General features: G+C 38.3%; 1 protein-coding gene across 1 annotated transcript; it reads left to right on the top strand.

Moving 5' to 3' along the window:
• The first annotated feature begins 2,554 nt into the window (after nucleotides 1–2,554).
• Nucleotides 2,555–5,372, top strand: LOC141349804 (E3 SUMO-protein ligase ZBED1-like). The gene is made up of 2 exons (XM_073853971.1): nucleotides 2,555–2,841; nucleotides 4,016–5,372. The coding sequence occupies exons 1-2, from the start codon at nucleotides 2,774–2,776 to the stop codon at nucleotides 5,370–5,372; spliced, it is 1,425 nt and encodes a 474-aa protein (XP_073710072.1). The 5' UTR covers nucleotides 2,555–2,773.
• Nucleotides 5,373–20,890: the final 15,518 nt, after the last annotated feature.

The following is a 20,890-nucleotide window of genomic DNA, read 5'->3' on the forward strand; positions in this document are numbered from 1 at the left end:
CGAGTTTGCCAGGCCTAGTGATTACAAGGTTTAGTTATTTATTTATTAATTTCATTTAGTTTTGAGCTATGGTTAAGCTCCTCATCAATATCGGCACTTTAGCAGCATTTATATGTATAAAATGTATTGCTGGATAAGGAATTAAATATAAACCTTAAGATGCAGATTAAGGCGCAAGAATAAACAAAGCTTTAGACGTCTATTAAATTTCCACTGACAACGCAAATTTTGGGTAGGTTTAGTCTAGATGTCTGGACTGTGTTTGGACAGCTTTTACGTGTTTTTTAAATGCAAAATAGCTTGCTGGAAGAAGAGTAAATTTTATAGCATATTAGAAAATGCACTGCAAACCTATTAATTAAATTCATCTATAAAATCTAGGCTTTAATGAAGCTGGGTATAATAACCAGGGATGTGCACAGGGGGGTTGCTCAGGTTGCCCGGGCAACTGCCCATATGCCCTTCTCAACTCAAGTTGCCCTTCCTTACTTCGTTTGTGCGGCGTTCCTTCGTTACTGTATTTTAATTAATTACAAAATGTGTATCTTATTTTTAAATTTCCGTCCCGTATTTCTGGGGCATTCGCGAATTAATGATTCGTTTGAGTCGATTCCTTACGAAGTAATGCAAATAAGTGAGTCTTTTGAGTCGATTCTTCACAAAGCAAATGGGCCAAACGTTTTGATTTGGTTCGCAAATCAGTTTGAATGAATTGTTCAGATTGCGGCAAAAACTGAATAACAATGTTGGGTGATAAACAATGTTGGGTGACATGGATATGAATTTACTAATCTTTTAACTAAAAGCAAAACTTCACACATCTACCCGCCATACACGCGACCTGTTCGTCGTCAGACACAGTTAAACGCGCGCAGCCTCCAGAAGCATTGTAGCACAGATTGAAGAAAATCAATCGATGATATTTTTGCGTGTAGGGGAAAACCCCCTTCCGATACTTTGTCGCTGGTGCCCTCCAATTGCCAACATTGGTAAGACTGAACGTGCTGTCCGGGACGTCTGATTCGCTGTATACTGTACTTTATGATGTAAGGGCTTCTCACAACACACACGTGACGTGAGATTCACAGGAAAAGAGTTTTGTCTAAAATCAGTTTGTATCATGTAAGTGTAAACTGTTGATGTCCTCAGACCATCTTAGGAGATTCTCTAACTTAGTGAATGCAAAACTCTCTTTTCAGTTTACTTGTCTGATATTTCAGCTAAAAGCTACATCAAAATTGAGACTAGAGTTAATTTGTAATGCTTGTCTATTCTGTGTTTGTATTCTTTTTTCTGTACTGTTTGTGTATGTTGCAGTTTTACACATACATACTGTACTGTATAAGTGCCCTTCATAAGTATTGGGAAAATACAGGCAAAATTCCTCTGTTTGCTGTGGAGTCAAGAAATGTCTAAACATTAAAGGTGAACATGAGACAAAAGTACAGAATCTGTCACATTTATTTTTTACCTGTTTTAACATAGACAATATTCCACCTCAAATGAACAACACATTTGTATTTTAATACTCCTATCTAATTTGGGCAAATTGAGACCATTGACTAAGAAGTGTGTAAGTGATGAGCTGTGTCCTGATGCATTAATTATTCACACATGAAAAGCAATAAATGTGTAGGATCAGTTTGATTCACTTATGTGCATTTGGGTACAACACACATAAATCAGCATTAAATGCTGTTGTTCTTTAAAGCATGTATGTGTTGAAACATAAACAAAGGTTAATAAAATGTGACATTCTGTACATCTGTTATTCTCAGTTCTTCATATAGGCCGTGAGTTTTAATTTTTATTTTGGGGGGGTGCCCTTTTTTTTAGGTCAGAACAACTGCCCCTCAAAATTCCTGTGCACGTCCCTGATAATAACTGTAAATTACAAAAAGCAGCATACACTGTAAAAACGTTGCTGTAGTTATGCAGCTTTAAATATTGAAATGTATGTTATTTACTGGCAACAGTTTGTTTAAAGTTAAATGAACATTGAACATTAAGTCTTTGTCTTTACAGAATAAAACTATAAAATAACATCCTTGTGCAAAGCACTCTGGGAACCAGAAATCCTCATCAACTTTTTATTTTTCTTCAACTTTTTTCCTTTAGATTTTGGTTCCCAGAATGCTTTGCATGAGGCTGTTATTATAGTTTTATTCTGTAAAGATAAAGACTTGTTAATGTTTAATGTTCATTTAACTTTGAGCAAACTGTTGCTTCACTCTTAGAACGAATGTGTTAAAAACAAACAACACATAGTGTTGATTCTGGGACAACACACTAAATGCATTGTCCCAGAATTTATTATCAGTTATTATTGAAACAACACATTTTAATACAACTTGTTATATTTTAACACAAAATCAACACAAAATGACACATCATTTCAGCGTTTACACCAGCCACGTTTGAGGCGTCTACCGCGCCTAGTTTGCCGCTTGAACAGTTTGAATGCATTCGCATAATCATTTTAAAAATTCTTGTGCAAATGGTTACTTTTATTTTGAAACAACGCGCTTACATCCCCCACAAAGCGGAAGGAGACGCAAGGGTAGCGGTGTTTTGATTTGAGGGCACGTGCTAGTGCGGGCTGCAAAATGGAAGGGAGCGATAAAGATGGCAATGAGCAAGGAGAAGAAACAAACAAGAAAAAACGACAGAAAATGTCCAAGGTTTGAGACCATTTCAAATTGAAAAGTAAAGAAACACTGTGGCGTGTGTCCATTGCCAGATCGAGCTAGCATGCCACAACAGCACGTCGTCCATGCTGCAGCATCTAAACAGAAAACATCCACTCTACTCAAAGACCGGAGGACCATCACCCGAGACGAGGTCAATTTTATGTATCATTAAATAAATGTGATTGCTAGTTAAGATGAATGCTATGAAACGTTAAGGGATAAACCACAATGGCCAGTGCAATTCTGTGAAAATGTACCGCACGACGAATTTAACAGCCTAAGTTATACCAAGGATACTTAGTAAAGAAATACATTTACGTCCAGAAAAAGCTGGGAATGGCTCTTACAATGAGACATACTACTAGATACTTTTTTAATACAGTGGCTTGGATGAATACTTGTTTGAATACTGAATAATACATTGTTGTAACGTTAATAACGTTAATAAGCTGTGCTTCAATACAGCTGTGCCCGGTTGCATGAAAGTCCTTAAGCTAAGAAATCCCTTAAATATAAGGTTAAGGGTGCCCTTAATAAAAAATGGGTTGCAAGAAAAACCCTTAAGTGAACCTTAAGGCTGTCAATAAGTATTTACCCTTAAATGCAAAAGTATTATCTTAGGTTCTGCTATGCGTTGCTACAAAGTCCTTAAGTTCCATTTCCCCTTAAAAACTTAAGGAGCTATAACAGGTCCCTTAACGTCACACACGATGGCTGATTTTATGGTTAATTAAGAAAATGAAGTACAAACGCGCATTTCTAACGATCGAAATAATCCCTTAGAGAAAAGTGATGCACATTTATTAGGAGAATAGCGGTTTGATCGTCCGTCAATCTAAAGTGCTTCAAGTTAAAAAAAAGTGCTTCAAGTTTGAATTACTTTGAGGTTTTATACATTTATACACTTTGTTGTTTGCAATGTTTCATTGTACACAAATACGCCGTCTGTTGAGCTGCGTGCGTTGATTTGTTTACACTGTGAAATTTTGTAACTATAGCAACCGCTTCTCCGCTGCTGTGTTTTGGCAGAGACTATCATAAAATACTTAGTATAAATACTTAGGTAAGGGTGACAGTTAAGACCTTGTTACAACTCTCTTAAATTAATCCCTTACCTGAGGGATTTTTTCTCCCTCAGGTAAACACCTCATTTAAGGAGTTACATGCAACCGTGCACAGGTCTTTTAGGTTGATTGCAATAAGGTTTATATTTACACAGTCATGATAACGAACTAATAACTAACTGTATGATAATGATATTTTGTTTTAGTAATAAATATCATTAATAATTATTTTTCAATAATTATATTTAACTTCTTTTTCAGTAAATCATCACAGCTTCGTATGGACAGATATGTGCGGACATCTACTTCATGTTCCACTGAGCAAGCAGCTGAGTTTTCAGACAGTATTTTAAACATGATTGTCACAGACATGCACCCACTGTCCATGGTGGAGGATGATGGCTTTAAAGCAATGATTTCCACTTTCAATCCCAAGTACGAGCTTCCTTCAAGACCCTTCTTCATGAAAAAGATTGAGACAAATTATGAATGTATTAAAGGCAAGTTAAAGAAATCCCTGAAAGAGACTGACAGCATTGCACTCACAACTGATATTTGGACGAGCGTTGCAACAGAGGCTTATCTGGGAGTGACATGTCACTATCTTGGGGAGGATTGGGAAATGCTGTCCCACTGCCTGACGACGATGCCCCTTGAAGAGAGACACACCGCTGCTAATATTGCAGAGTGGGTTGAGGATGTAACTTCCAAATTCGACATTCCACCTGAAAAAATCAAGGCTGTTGTGCACGACAATGGTGCTAATGTCGTAGCAGCAGCAAAGATTTTGCAAGAAAGACATGGATGGGCATCAGTGAGATGTGCAGGGCACACCCTTAACTTGGTTGTACAAAGCTCTCTAAAGATCCACCAAGCTATATCCAAGTGCGTGGCTGCTGGGAGATGCCTTGTTGAACATTTTAAGAAGAGTGAACTTGCTTGCACCAAGTTGAAGGAGAAGCAGAAGCAAATGGGCACCAAGACAAACATGCTGGTGCAAGATGTATGCACACGTTGGAACAGCACCTATCAAATGTTGTCCAGGCTGTTAGAACAAAGATGGCCGGTAACTGGTGCACTCTCTGACCCAGCAGTGACTCAGAGAGGGAAACACTACCTTGATCTAAAGCCTGAACAGTGGAACCTGATAGAGGAGCTGAGCCAGGTCCTTCAGCCCTTTGACGCAGCTACAGTGTTTCTGAGCGGACAGCACTATGTTACACTCTCTGCACTTCCACAGCTAGTGCACAAACTTAAGAACAACATACAGACTCCAGAGTTTGAGACTGCACCAGTGAGGTCATTCCAGGCTCATGCAACAGAACAGATCACAGCAAGATGGCAAGGCTTGACAGAGTTTACACCTGAATCTCCAAACATCACCCTGCTTGCTGCGGCGCTGGATTCAAGGTTTCGAAAACTAAAGTTCTTGCCTGCTGACCAAGTATTCAAGGTCCAAAGCACAGTACAAACCATGGCTCTTGCCGTTGCCACCAAAAAGCAACCAAAGCAGCCCACTGCTAGTGAAAATGGAACATCCAGCACAGTACACGACTCCCCAGAAGCTCATGCCAAGAGGGTCACATCGTTCCTTGACATCAGACTCCAGCTCCAGTGATGAAGAAGAGAAGGAGCAGCAGTTAAACCAAGCTGTGCAGAGAGAGGTAGGCAGTTTTTTAGTCCTCTTTAACAATTTTCACACTAAGGCATTACCCATAATAGAAAAAAACTGAAAATGACTTGCAAAAGATAAATAACAAAACTCAATTTTAATTTTTTGTTGTTGTCAAAACTATTCCACAGATCTTGATGTATTTCGGAGAACATCCCCTGTCCAAGAGGGAAAATCCACTGTCATGGTGGAAGATGAATGCAGCACGCTATTGTCTACAATTGCACAATTAATGGGGATATCCAGATAAATGTCAAAAAATATTGTTGAGTCATCTTGTCAATAAAGAGAAAACTTTCCCTAAGGAGTTTCTAACTTAAATTCATTTCCACTATCCACTGGGTGCCAATCTTACCCAACTGCATTCACTCAACACTAAAAACACTGTGTTTTTGTTCGTAGCTCTGAATCTGATCTCTTACTAAAGTTCTTCACAAAAATGGAATTATCTCCGCTTTTAGCTGAAAACTTGAGAGGTGATAAGAGAACAAATGAAGGTAGGATGAAACTTTTTTTTTTGTTTTTTTTTTAAGCGCAGGATCTGTTCTTTCATTTGATATTTTATGTTTATTTAAAGAAGATAATTTTTCTGTAAGGCATTAAACTAAAACTGGGTGGCAACTTAAAAAAAACGTTATAACAGCTAAGGGGGTAACAGCTTCTTAGCTGTTATAAAATGCACTGATAACCCACTGCTTCTTGGGGCTTATTGCTTTAAAAAAAGGCAGGAATGTCACGCGTCGATAAACGTCACGTGACTCAAAGTGAAATGTGTATTTACAACTTACCAGATTGCCCAATGTCCTCACTGACACTCTTTCAAGCAAGGTCCTTTTTATTCCTGTCTCTATAGAAATAAGAACTTGTGTCGTATAGCTCCAGGTGACTGCTTATGGACAATATCAAGCGTTCCTTCATGCTGAATGAGTGACTCCGGGCGGGGCTGCCTCCACAGCAACAAGCAGGCTCCTGATTGGTTAATGCAGTGCAAAAATCCGCCAAAGTTCAAAGACTTCCAGACACGTGTCAACGTGTCTTTACATTGACTTTACATTGAAATCACTTGCGCTTGCGCTACTACCGCGGCTGGTGTAAACGCAGCATAAGAGTGTAGTAAATAGCATAACTTTAAATCTACAGTAAGTTACTGGCAAACAGCTGACAGTAATGCTGTAATTTCTATAACATTTTTACAGTGTATATAACTGTATTCAGTAAAGATGGGTGGATCAGAAAGGACTGATATTTCAATAGTGCTGTAGCATCATAAGGATCGATCTTCAAAAAGAAAGAAAGAAATAGATGTTGACCCTAATTGTATTTGTAACTAGCAATTTTATAATTTATTTACTGTGGAAATTGTGTATTGTAAGTTTTGAACAGAAAATGAACTGAGCTGTGTTCAAAAGCATAACAATTTGACTGTGTGATCGGCATTAACCTGTCAAAGTCAATCTACGATAATGTCCGCCTCTCTCGTGCTGGAAACAGTCTGTCATTAGACTCATTTTGTAATTGAAAAGTCAATAACTCAATAAAGAGATTTATGTTGTATTATTTTGTTGAATACACAAGGGAAAGATTTGTATGTTATTTTTTATATTAAACAATATGTTTTTTTACTGCCTATCAGGAAGTTTGCTTATTATACAGAAATAAAAGAAAATAAAGCTTATACTGAATTCTAAACAAAAGTCAGTTGACCCATCTTGTAGCTTTTAGAAACTGCTCTTTCTTTCTACTCTCTTCCTTGCTTTGATATGTGTAAATACATCCCAATGTAATGTATATATCCCAACATGCGGTTGACATGTCCTTGTAGCCCAGAGAGAGAGAAAGAGAAAGCAAGAGACAGACCTATATATGTTGATTGACAGGTCTGCTGTGTATAAGTGTACAAAATAACACACAATGATCAACAAACCATTAAAGGCATTTGAACCTGACCAATTACTTGTCAATGATTTGTTATAATTGTAATATCGGGAAACGTAAAGATTGTGGTGCAATACGACACTTTCCTGACGACATTCCCTGAAGAACAGCGTCCTTTGATGCCTGTAGAACCGCAACTATCGTGTGAAAACCAGTTTCAGATAATCGTTTCAGAGGTCATGTGATCACAGCTCACTCCCATCTGTGATCAATACCTGCGTTTTTAAATATCTCACGGCCGGGACGCGATATTCTGGGCATGCCACTGCGTAAACAGATCAATGGGCTTCACATTGAATCCATCCGGCGTTCTGTTTTCAAATACAATTAAAGTGTCTTATTCAGCACAGTCAGAGACATCGAACACACAGCAAGGAATTGACTTGTGTTTTATCAAAGGGAAGTCCAACAGAAAGGCTCAAGATGGCGGAGGAGGGCTATTTCAGTATAACATCGCTCAACTTTGTTGTTTACGAAGGCCCTGACCTTTATTGCTGTTGCGGTCTTGTTTTGGCTTCTGGTTCTCATCACTAACTCAACAGCGCTGACACACTAAAACATTTAGGATCTGGTTAACTTATTAACCTGGTGAGTGTTCAAAACAATAGCAGTACATTTCAACCAACTTTTAATAAAGCACTAGTCAGTGTGTGAAGTGCTGAGAAAAAAGGCCATATTGAAGAGGTTTCAAAAATAAAATCAAGGTGCTTATCTGTGTTTCGTAAGATTAACTCTCATTTATATAAAACACAACCAATTTTGTGATCTAATAAATTACCAATATATAAAAATTAGTTGAATAGACCATTTCATCGGGCGCACGTGCGGTGATGCGATAACGTCTTGTCTGGACTTTACTTCCGGTCTCTGTTTGTTTAATGGTCTGACTAGTTGCTGAAACTGAACTCTTAAACAAATACCTCATCTAAAATAAACAAATGTTTTGCGTTCCTGTGTAATCAATGTTTTGTTTATTTTGCTTGTTATATAAATAAACTACTTTAAAAGGACTTTGTTTTTATTTATTCTTCGCAGAGTTTACCGGAAGTTAAGTGATGACCATGAAAGCCGCGTGTTTATGTTGTTACTGCTGAAACCGTTTATAACCTAACAAAGTACAAATATTTTGTTATTGCTTTTCAGTATATATTTTACAAATTTGTACTTTAAGTATTTGAATTTTAATATACACTGCAAAAATGACTTTCTTACTTAGTATTTGGTCTTGTTTTCAGTAGAAATATCTAAAAATTCTTCAATCAAGATGTATTTTCTTGATGAGCAATAAGAAAATAAGTCTAGTTTTTAGACAAAAACTTTACAATTTAAGTGAATTTGTGCTTAAAACAAGCAAAAATGTCTGCTAATGGGATGAGAAAATTTTCTGCTTATTTTATGCACAAAATCACTTAAATTTGATATTTTTGGTCTAAAAACTAGACTTATTTTATTGGGTCTTTGCTCGTCAAGAAAAAGCATCTTAATTTAAGAATTTTTAGATATTTTTACTGAAAACAAGACAAAAATACTACAAATTTTTTTCTTAAATCATTTTTTGCAGTGTACACTTGTCTACATTAAAAAAACTGTTTAATTATTTTGCAAAAAGATAACAGTGTGCACCACACACAGTAAAATATAGATTATTTGAATATTTTAATTCAGTACTTGTAATCATAGTCTACATAAAATCATACAATAACATTATGTTAGGCTGCATTTACTTTGGTAATATATTTTTGGTACTTTTACTTGAGTATTGAATTTGAGTACTTCATCCACCACTGTGTAAAATATTTTTTGTGTTTGACTCCAAAATATAACTGATATTAAACCACTCTACAGTCTCAGCTTAACTTGCGTAATTTCAGTTGACAGAGGTGAACACAAGGAACCGTTTCAGAGATCCTAACAATCAGTATAATGTTTTGATGCTATGAAATAATCCCTGTCTCTCGAGCCGCTTCTTTCTGGCTCTCTGCATTTATCTCTATTGTAGTCTATGGCCTTTTCTTCTTCTCCTCTGCTGTCTTCTGCTATTGATTTTCACTTATAGGTTTTCATCCCTTTCATTTCTGTTTCAGTCAGGCAAACGGCACAGAGACCCTGAACCTCACTCACGCTCTTTCTCTCTTTGTTTCTCTCGCTCTTTTCAGGGGAAGCTCTTGGTCCATTACTTAACGTCCAGCTCTGAACTGCAGATGTTTAGATTTGCACTTCTCATATTTTGCACACCGCAAGGTACAGTAAGAGGTCTGCTTGAAGAAAACAGCACTGATATAAGTATACTGTATGGGTGTGTGTGTGTGTGTTTGTTTAGATTGTGTTAACCATGGCTATGGTTATGTTCACAAGACAGCTCATTTCTGGTTCAAATAATTTTTGGCAGGGTCACATATAAACAGGATACAAATCAGAATTCTTACCTTATTACTATGCAGTTATTAGACAGAAATGTGTTTCCTAAATAATATCATAAAAATGTAGATGCAGCCAGAGTAGGGGCTTTAAAGGATTAGTCAATTTAATTAAAATAAAATTCAGATAATTTACTCACCTTTAGTCAGTTGAGAAGAAATTATGTTTTTTGGGGAAAACGTTCCAGGATTTTTCTAGTTTTGATGGACTTTAATGGACCCCAACACTTAAAAGTTTTAATGCAGTTTAAAATTACAATTTCAAAAGACTTTAAATGATCCCAAACGAGGCATAAGGGTCTTATCTAGCGAAACGATTGTCATTTTTGACAAGAAAAATAAAAAATATGCAGTTTTAAACCACAACTTCTCATCTTCCTCTGGCTCTGTGACGAGCCAGCGCGACCTCATGTAATATGTCATCACGTCAAGAGGTCACGGATGACGTATGCGAAACTACGCCCCAGTGTTTACAAGTGTGGAGAAAGAGGACCATTCTGACGTTGTTGTATGTCAAATGATACCAATTAATGTCTTCATGTCAGTTTATTGTGCAAAATGGTCCACAAATGTGCGTTTCATATATGTAACGCGTGACCTTTCGACAGTTGCGCTAGTGTGTCACAGAACCGAATGAAGACGAGAAGTTGTGGTTTAAAAGCACATATTTTTTATTTTCCTTGTCAAAAATAACAATGGTTTCGCTAGATAAGACCCCTATGCCTTGTTTGAAATCGTTTAGATTCCTTTGAAACTGCAATTTTAAACTGCATTAAAACATTAAGTGTTGGGGTCCATTAAAGTCCATTCAAATGAGAAAAATCCTGGAATGTTTTCCTTAAAAAACATAATTTCTTCTCAAATGAACAAAGAAAGACATCAACATTTTGGATGACATGGTGGTGAATAAATTATCTGGATTTGTTTTTAAGAAAATGGACTAATCCTTTAATGAGGGGCAAAAAAAATTGTCAGTGTAAGAATGAAGTGGATTTGAAGATTTTCAAAGCTACACACATCCTATTGCTGCCTGGAAAATAGCATCTTTTAAAATGCCCCCTTGTAATCCACAGGATTTGTAATGACCTCAGGTTCAGTAAATAATGAGAGGATTTTCAATATTTGGGTGAACTGAAAGGCGGTGGTCGTAATTGAGCACCTTTGCCTGCTGTCGCAGCGCTGGATGTGGACAGACCACTAAACGCTCTGCGCTGATGGACAGAGAAACCATTAACACCAGCACCAAGGTCAGACTGGAATGTTTCCTTCTGTTTGTGACGGACAAATTAAGACTCGCTCACGCACTCCAGCCCACCCATCATGCCTCTGGGACACTCCCCCGGACTCCTCCTTTGCCTATTAGCCGACTGATTGAAAGCTATCCAAACGACCCAAACAAAAGACCCTCGCGATCGCCACCATCTCATCCAACCCGAAATATCTGTCAGGGACCATCATTTCCTGACATCACGGTGGCTGGATGAGGCCAGGGGCAGATTGCCCTGTGACACCAGCCCGCTATTGCCTCCCCGTAACCACAGTGTCGCGTCCAGCCGGGCGGACGTGTTATTTTTTCGCGTCCCCCGCCATCCCCCTCGTAGTCCCGTATTAGCAGCCATTTTGAGCTCCACACTGCTATTATCCGGCTGAAGCCTCTGACATGTTGATCATATACGAGAGAAAGAAAATTGATTTCCTCAACAGCAAACGTGGTCCAATCTTCCCAAGCCAGTAATTTTACCACCACAACAAAATAAAAGGGTAATCTTGCCCCGGGAGAGAGGAGAAGAACAGCGCCCTGAAAGAAAAGAAGAGCTAAATAAAGGGACAGTGATGTGGATGATGAGGGTTTGGAGGTGGCACTTTGACAGACAGACGGACAAGACAGACCTGGGTAATGTTTCTCTGACGGGCCACAGAGCTTCTGGTAAACTCACACAGAATGCACTGTAATTCAGATAGTTTACTGAGCGACATACAAAACACAACGGCCTTCTCTGAGGGTTTTAAAGGGTTTAATGTCACTCACACACACGGAGCGATCCGAGGGGCTTAGACATCAAAAAAGCCAAAATCTTGTTTTGGAAAACAATTAAATATAAAACAGGGTTGTAAAGATTGGTAAAGTAGCCGTCTGACACTATGAAATTTAGTTTGTTTGTTCAAATCAGAATGCGTTCATCCATTTATTTGTTAGCATGTTTATTTGAATGTTTACATGGATTGAATGTACTTACAACCAGTCAAATGGCTTCATTCTCTTTTATCGTCCCGCAGCGTCGGTCAGAGGAGGTCTTTGCACTTTGGTACCAGCGATGGCGTTGACCAAAGCAGGCAGAATCACAGGGCACAGCGCTGAATCAAAGGCTGAACCACAAAGAGGAGGACGGAGGTGTGGGGGTTGTGTGGAGGTGATGACCTTGAGTATTGATCCAAACCTCCATAATTTCCATGGCTTACTGGGGCCCTTCTCCCAACCTGCTGGAGTACATTAGACCAGAAATCCATAACACGGCCTATGTTCATCCAAGCACAGGAAGAAACCGAATTAAATGTTAAAAAACAATCTGGGGCTGCAGTTGAGGCCGATTCATCATGATTCCCGAGTGTCAGGCAGGTAGGATGACCACGGAGGATCCAGCCAATGGCCAGAGAGCTCACGCCACAGATAAACTCATTCAGGATCATCTGTCAGCAGACTGGCCAAAGCAGGATTTTTAAACATTGACACCAATGCAAACGTGGTCAGCAAGTGCTAAAATGACTTTGGAGTCGCTGAGCAAATTAAAAATGAAGCAACGTTAACAAAGTGAGACGTGAAGATACTCTAAATGACAGGAATTAAAACAGGAGCTCATTTCTATTAATACTTTTCATCAGTTCAAGGGTATTTGTAGCATTAAAAGAAAACACCACAGTTTAACAATATTTGACTATGTTCTTACCTCAGCTTAGATGAATTAATACATGCCTATCTTTTTATAATGTGTGAACTTTTAATTTTTGTACAGCACCTCATGAATGTGTTAGCATTTAGCCTAGCCCCATTCATTCCTATGGCTCCAAACAGGGATGAATTTATAATAAGGTGACCAGATTTTTGAAATGACAAGTAGGAACATGTCCAAGTTCAATGTTTAAAATGTCGTTGAAATCTTATTCGTTGTTGTCTATGAATTTACAATCATGGACAAAACTATTTTTATCTCTTTATTGTTGTGGGTTTATGGAGAACCGAACACCAAAAAACGGGACTGTCCTTGGAAAACGAGGACGTCTGGTCACCTTAATTTAAAAGCCACCAAACACTTCCATCATTTCCCTATTTCCCTATTAATCAAACATAATTATCCTGAAGTTCTTTAAAGCTACCGGGTTAAAGCGCATTGTGTGTGTTTATGTGTGTGAAGGCACAGAATGCGTGCTGGGTGCGTTTCGGCGGGTTTGGGAAAGATTTTGGGCTGAAAATCATCCACTACATACATAACTGTTTAGCAACGCGTTTTTGTTTAATTGCATGTGTTAACAGATGGGTGCAAATTTAAATCATACGACAAACACCAAAAAACATCAAGTGTGCTGATAAACACGACATTCCCGTAAATCCTAAAGGTCACTGAAATATTTAATTCGACGAAGTTCCTCTGAATCGTAACTTTTCTCACTGAAGCATGTAATTCTTAACGTAGGAACCCAATTAAGGCGGTATTTGTGTGAAATACTACAAAGACCACGCGGCTAAAACCCCGAGTCTCATTCACGTCCCGCCGACATAGGAGTTCCTGTAAATCCTAACTTTTGTCACTGAATGTAATTGTGAATGTACAAAGTCAGGTTTTGTCCATAGCTGCTATATTTAGCGACGGTCGCGCCCGCGAACGGAGGGCGGATGCGACAACATGGGCATTTCCAATATGAACCACAAATGTAGATACTTTCATATACTACTGCGCTTACCAAATATTAAAAACAAATACATGAGTCACTTACCACAGCTGTGAATCACTCCTCTTGGCACTTCACGATCGCTGACGATCCCACGATGCATCTGTATATTTGAAATTTACAGCAATACACTGTATATTGGGTTAAACTGCCACGCGACCCCACAATGCATTGCAATTTACAGCAATTTTTTTGTATTATTAGAAAAACATCCCACTGCTGTAAAACAATGCTGTAATTTTTACAGCATTTCGTTACAGTGTAGTTACACGAGTATGTATGGTGGCACAAAATAAAAAATTTGTTTGGAGCCATAGAAATTAATGAGGCTAGGCTAAATGCTAACACATTCAAGAAGCGCTGTACACAGATTAAAAGTGCACCCATTGAAAAAAGATAGGTATGTATTAATTCATCTAAGTTGAGGTAAGAACATAGTAAAATATAAAAAAAACGGTGGTGTTTTTCTATAAACTTTGTATTTGATGTATCAGCAACCTTGAATTCATTTTGATTCATCCTTTTGGCACATCACCTATGAAACAGTGTCATAAAATATAAATGTACAGTAAACTTCATTACTCGTTTGCAAACGGGACAAATTCTTCATCGCATTCTGTTTCGCATCTTTATTCCATGTGATGTTATTAAAACTCCTCCTAAATTCCTAGAAATGACTTTGTCATGGAAAAGTGTGGGTCTGTGACTAAAATGATGTGATTTTCTGTACAGAAAGCAAGGGTGGATCCCAGAGACTTTATCATGTTCAACGAGGGGCAGAGTGACATTAAAGCCCATTAAAGCGTTTGATCTGAAATCAATGCGAAGATGAGGCTCGCTGTCTTCATATTGCTGAGTCTAGACTGCTTCCAAACTACATTCATTCGTTCACTTACATCAAGATAAAGTAATCACATCATTGACCAGGGGTCTTCTGTACGGAAGTACAAGAGAATTAACAAAGCTGGAGATTTACAGGGTTTCAACTTGTAAATCACCAATTCAAATGAACTTTTAGCTATTTTTAAAACTGTGCTTGATCTTTCGCAAATCTCACTGCCACATTGTTGAAGTTTGGATAGAAGTCTTTTAAATGGGGATGGAGGGAGCGGGAATGAACATGGGGAAAAAAAACACTAACATGATTACACAACTTAAATCAGTTTGACCAACCAAGGGTAAATCTGTATAAATGTAAAGTTCAGGGAAATGGAAGGTGGAGGTGAGAAAAGTCATGTAAGAGTTTTTGAGCTGATAGGACCTGAGGAAACACAATATTCACTCCACAGCGAGTGATACCCTCCACGTTCCCCCCGCTGTGAGTCAAGTGGGAAGTTTTGATCGTTTAGCATTTGTTTTAGTTCGAACCGCTAGACAAAGACCGCAGTCCTTCTCTCTCTCTCTCAATTTAGGGAGGATGTTGTTGAGAATCTATAGAGAAGGGTGTAAAGACCTCCATCGGAGAAAATGATTTTTTGGGCCATATGTGGAGGACACTAGAAATCATCTCCAGCAATTTTGATAATGGCTTTTGAGACAGCTGCTTGCATTGTTGTTTAATGATGACAAATGACAGCTTGAAAAGACTTTTGCAGTTGAAGAGGCAGAAGATAGAGGACAAGAAAGACTTGCATAAATTGCCCGTTGAGTATTTTCCAGGGTGATTGTGGGTAATTGGCTTTTATTGGACTCGTTAGGTTTGGATAACTATCCCACTCGTGGCAATAAGCGCCTCGGCTTCCTGATCATGAGCAACAACCTTCTACGAAACGTTTGGATTTGCAGGTATATCTGAAGTGTTGGGCAGTAAAGGTCTGAATTGGCCTGAAGAGACTTTTTTTAAGTCAAGCGTGGAGAGACAGCCTTCATATTGTTCATTTAAGACATCTTTGCTGAAGGGAACACACTTTAAGGGCCTAGTTTTCTGACAGGATAGATGTGGATCGTGGATATAACTGCAGCGGCTGACATTTTCGAAACCATGACATTTCAATACAGCATTATTGGTTGAGTGCAACCGCTTTCCTCGATATAGCTCTATAAGGTTAATTGCCATAACTTAAACATGTAGGTAAAAAGAGATGACATTATTTTATGTTGGTGAATGTTGCCAAAAGTTCAACAGAATCGTAAAGTCCTGATTAACTGAGGGAGGAATCTCAAGCATGTGGTAATACAGTACATACTGCATTAACAGCACCAGAATGATTAAAGTTTTGTTTTGGCTTTTGAGTGAGTTGATCGTTTCTGTCAGCTCAAGATGTTTTTTATATCCAGACAATTTTGGAGATTGTATAATAAACAAAATGATGGCATAAAGATGATTCAAGTTACTTAAAAATGTTTAAATACCTTCTCAAAACTCAGCCTAATGCTGCGTTTACACCAACCGCGTTTGAGGCGTCAAAATCACGTCTACCGCGCCTTGTTTGCCGCTTGAACAGTTTGAATGCATTCGCGCGTCTAGAGCGAAGTAGACGCGCAGAAAAAGCAAGCATTTGACGTGCGTCAGAGGCAAAATCCGCTTCTTGTGGGAGGGACAAGTGCTATGCAGTTCTCTGTTTGCAAGATGGCTGATGTTGATTGTGCATTTATCGAGAGAGTTACCGGTTTGTATTTGGTAACCTTACTATAGGGGTAAAATAAACAGCGTGGGTCGATAAACGTCACGTGACTCAAAAGAAAAAATTTGTATTACAACTTACCAGGTTGGCCGATGTCCTCACTGACACTCTTCCACGCGAGGTCCTTTTGATTCCTGTTTCTATAGAAATAAGAACTTGTGTCGTATCGCTCCGGGTGACTGCTTACGGACAATATCAAGCGTTCCTTCAGGTTGAATGAGTGACTCTGGGCAGGGCTGCCACCACAGCAGCAAGCAGGCTCCTGATTGGTTACGCGGCGCGAAATTCCGCCAAAGTTCAAATATTTCAACTCGGGGTCAGCCACAAATTCTCGTCAAACACAAAAAGCACCATTCACGCATACCGCGGCAGACGCTCAATTCGCGCCATTCGCGTGAACTAGACGCACGAATGAGGTGGAATCGCGTGTTCCGCGCGCGTCAACGCGTCTTCACATTGACTTAACATTGAAATCACTTGCGCTTCACGCCTCTACCGCGGCTGGTGTAAATTTTGATGAAAAAGAGAAACTTGTGGCCTGATTTTGGTAATTGGAACACAGACAACAGTTTGTTTGAAACCATCACAATTATTATCTCACATACTTACAAAATTGTGCATTGTTTTCTTCATGTGCACTATTTGGTCTTCACCTACCAATGACCTGGCAACCCTTTAAAATACACAAGGAACAATGTCCCATCAACTTGAACACTCGTGGCAGGGCACCAATCATTTCTTAGGACCAGAATATCATAGAAAAAGTAGATTCTGTTGGTTTTGAATTTGTTTTGTGCCATTAATGCTTGAGAAATTAAACACATCTACCCTGTGGTCAAACAGACAATGTGTTTAAAGTGAAAAGGATGTCATCTATGAAATGGCAACCTTTTATCACAACAGCCACAACACACGAATCGTAGACAAAATCAATAAATGTAAATGGAGAAAACATGTCCCTTCGTCGCACCGCTAAACTTGGATGGTGAGGAGCTAACAGTTGGTGTCCCTCAGGTTTTAGGTGCGACTCTCTATTTAGAAGCCAGATGCTCTGTGGTTAATCTTTAATATTTAACAAAGCCCGGCCCGGTCGAGCTTAGAAACCGGTGACAAGAAGTTGGCCCTTGTGCTCCAGCCTGTCGAACATGTTGTTATAACAGGAGGTTTTTGCCAATCAATGAGTGATGTTCAAAACTCAGCACTCACTCCATGCGAGCTCACTCTCTCCGTCCAGGTCTACAGCACGAGATCTTTGACTGGAGGCCTGTCGTTCACCTCAACAGAAAATCCATACGTTTCGGATGTGATTTTAAACTGATCCATTATTAATGGACCCCCTCTTCTTGGAACTCACGGCTGTTTCTGGTAGTGGAATTCTGGGTTTTGGTAAGTGGTGAAGTTTCCTGTAAGTGGGCCTGTGTTTGTGTATGTGTTTACGTCCCAGCGGATGTGTTCAATTAGGCTGTAATGGCTGAGGGAGTGTAGGGTCACACCAAACGGGCCCATGGGTCTGTTGACAACAAAGGGAGGGAAAGGGGGGAGAGGCGTGCATCCTCATTTGAATGCTGGGATACCGAATGCAGGGTATTTGACCCCTGCAGTAGTGTTAATGGATATTGTCACAACTTAGCCCCCCCATCTCCTATGCTTTACTGAGCGCAAGTGCTTACTGGAACTGCTTGTTTTGCTTTCTCTGTTGTGACCTTTGAGACCAGACACTCACCTCACCGTAACAGTGATGCTATGGAATGGAAACTATATTTAGAAACAATACTCAACTAAATTTCAGGGAGAGAGAGAGAAATGTTAGCTACACTGCGATCGTTCTGTGACTTCAATTAACACCCATGCTGTTGGGAACAATGCAAAACATAATAGTAAAATCTGTGTAATACTGTACAGTTTCTCATGTGCATATTGCTTCTATAAAATGGTGGAAATATTTTTTTAAATTACATTTAGTTAAATGCGCAAATTATTAAAAAAATAACAAAAACATTATTGCACCATTGAGTTTATACTAGGTTTTAGTTGGTCAATGGCGTAGTCTATTTTAGTTGCCTTAAAATAGCAAAGCGTCAACAATGCTCCTGAACGCACCTCGTTTTCAGACCAGAACGCCCATGCACAAAAGGGTGCAAAAGCATTTGCTATTTAAACAATGTGACGCTGAACATGAAAATGACAACTGCGCTGCATTGCACTGGGTGTATGATGGGCCCTTAGTCTTTATGCATTACTGGGACATTTTATTTCTTACTATTATTTCTTTATAAATCTGTGAATTTGGTAATAAAGGGTTAGTTTATGCTTAAAATTTTATATGTATGAAATCTGCTTTATTACTTTTATGATATTTTCAGAAAATATGATGATATGCAGAAAGTATGGGGACATTTTAATAGTGACTTGACTATTACTGATCAGTGATTAAAATTTCTCTAATGATACATTTCCATTGCTATATGATTTAACGTATGCCTTTTTGCTATTACTGAATATAAAATAGATAGAAATGTAGTGAGTGCGTCACTAATTTAGTCATAATAAATCACCAAAAATTTGCTGTTTTAAATAAAGAGTCACATATGTTTACAAAGTAAGACTGGGACGATTAACTTACGCAGAAACTCCATTTGTGCCACAGAAGAAGAAGCATTACAAACGCTATTCCAGGAATGTCTACAAGAATATTTATATCACTGTTCTTCAAATTGTTTCAGGTATTTTCATGATAATAAAGAATGTTTTAAATGATTGTGTTTGATGAGTGTTTTAAATGGTTTTAAATGCACGTTATAAATGACTCAGACTCGTAATGATTTTAGATTGATAAGGACTTACTGATCAAAGGCCCGTAGTACATGCACAAGTTGTGCATGAAACACAGAATCTGAGATTTCAGACAGTTATTTTTAATGGGAGACCCGATGCAAAGCCCAACAAAAAAGTTAATTTTCCAAAAAAAATTATGTCTGTGTAACCTACTTTTGCAACAAAGAGGGTTTTCACAGACGTCACGATCTGGGCGGTAACCCGGATGCGCGGCCATTGTGGAGGCACTCGGTGTAAAGAACTGAACAGAGTACAATGGATTATTGTGCACTTTGGATACTTTAGGTGAATATAGACATATCTAAACAACACAAAACGCGTCCAATATACAAAGGCATATAGGGAAGGACTTGGACCACAAGAAAAGGCACGGTATTTCGAGAAATTACAATTTATAGGCGGTGCAGATCCTTACGAGTTAGCTCCCTCTTCTTGGATTCATGACAACCCGGCGATTCGTTCTTCAGTTGCATATCCCGATATAGTCAACTACCTGGTTTTCATGCCGAGCCCATATGTGATAAATATATAATATTTATTTATTTATATAAATATGTCAGCTTTATTTATATAGCAAATTTAAAATAGCCAGTGTCCTACCAAAGTGCTTTACAGTAAGCACACAGTAAAACAATAAAAGCAATAATTGTTTTTACCATTTACTATTACAGTAAAAATATTATTATCATTACAATAGAAAATGTGCTATGAGAAATTAAACACACTGGCATTAAGGCATTGCAGCACAAATTTTAGTTGTGTTTAAGTACATTTTGTGCAAACACAAAGTATTATACGCTTTAAATAAAGCACAACAAGTAGTAGCATACTTGTTTTATACTTTATGTACATCAATCATATTTCTAATACAATATTACTCTTTTTCCTGAGCTTTGCCAACCACAAGCGCCTCCTCTGATCATTTCTTGCATTCCTTTCCCTGGTTTTTAATAACTTTTGGAAGTTGATAATATTCCAAATCTTTTTCTCAAACTGTCCTAATGGTACAATCTCAAACACGGCAATAATTAGCCATTTTCCTTGACAACGTTCAAGATATACTTCAGTGCCTGTGCTCTGTTGTGATGCGGAGTGCCTCCAATATGGCGACTACCGCTGATGACTCGTCGTGAAAACCCTCTATAGCAATGACACAGTAGATATGATAAACACTGTACACACAATTGTTGTTTATTGTTTATATTATGCCAGCAAAAAATATCTAATAATAATTATAACACACATCAACACTCTCATGGCAATTTGTACATATTTTACAAGGTGGCTAATTCGTATTAATTTATATGACAACATTCGTAAATTTTTGTTCGTTTTGCCTTTGTGATAGGGTTAGTGGTGGGGCGTTGTTATTGTTTTTTAATAATAATCGTATGTTTTTGTACGATTAACCTCGTATGAATTCATATGATTCAGCCAACTCAAAATATGTACAAATTCTTAGGAGATCAGGCTGCACGTATGCAACACAAATCACAAAAACCAGAAGAAACTGACAGAAACAAGAACAGGACAAACCATTGATTTTTGTTTGATTTTTGTAAAATACTGAGCTGTGAAGAGGTCTCTGAGACAACTCATTATTCCTGAGTCAAATTAAAGATTCATTCAAATTGAAAAAATCATTGATGAATGACCCATCACTAATAGTTAGCTTTTGGGAAGCACACCCCTAAATGTCTAATCTATA

The sequence above is a fragment of the Misgurnus anguillicaudatus genome, chromosome 15 (genome assembly GCF_027580225.2).
Source record: "Misgurnus anguillicaudatus chromosome 15, ASM2758022v2, whole genome shotgun sequence".
NCBI classification, from domain to species: Eukaryota; Metazoa; Chordata; class Actinopteri; order Cypriniformes; family Cobitidae; genus Misgurnus; species Misgurnus anguillicaudatus.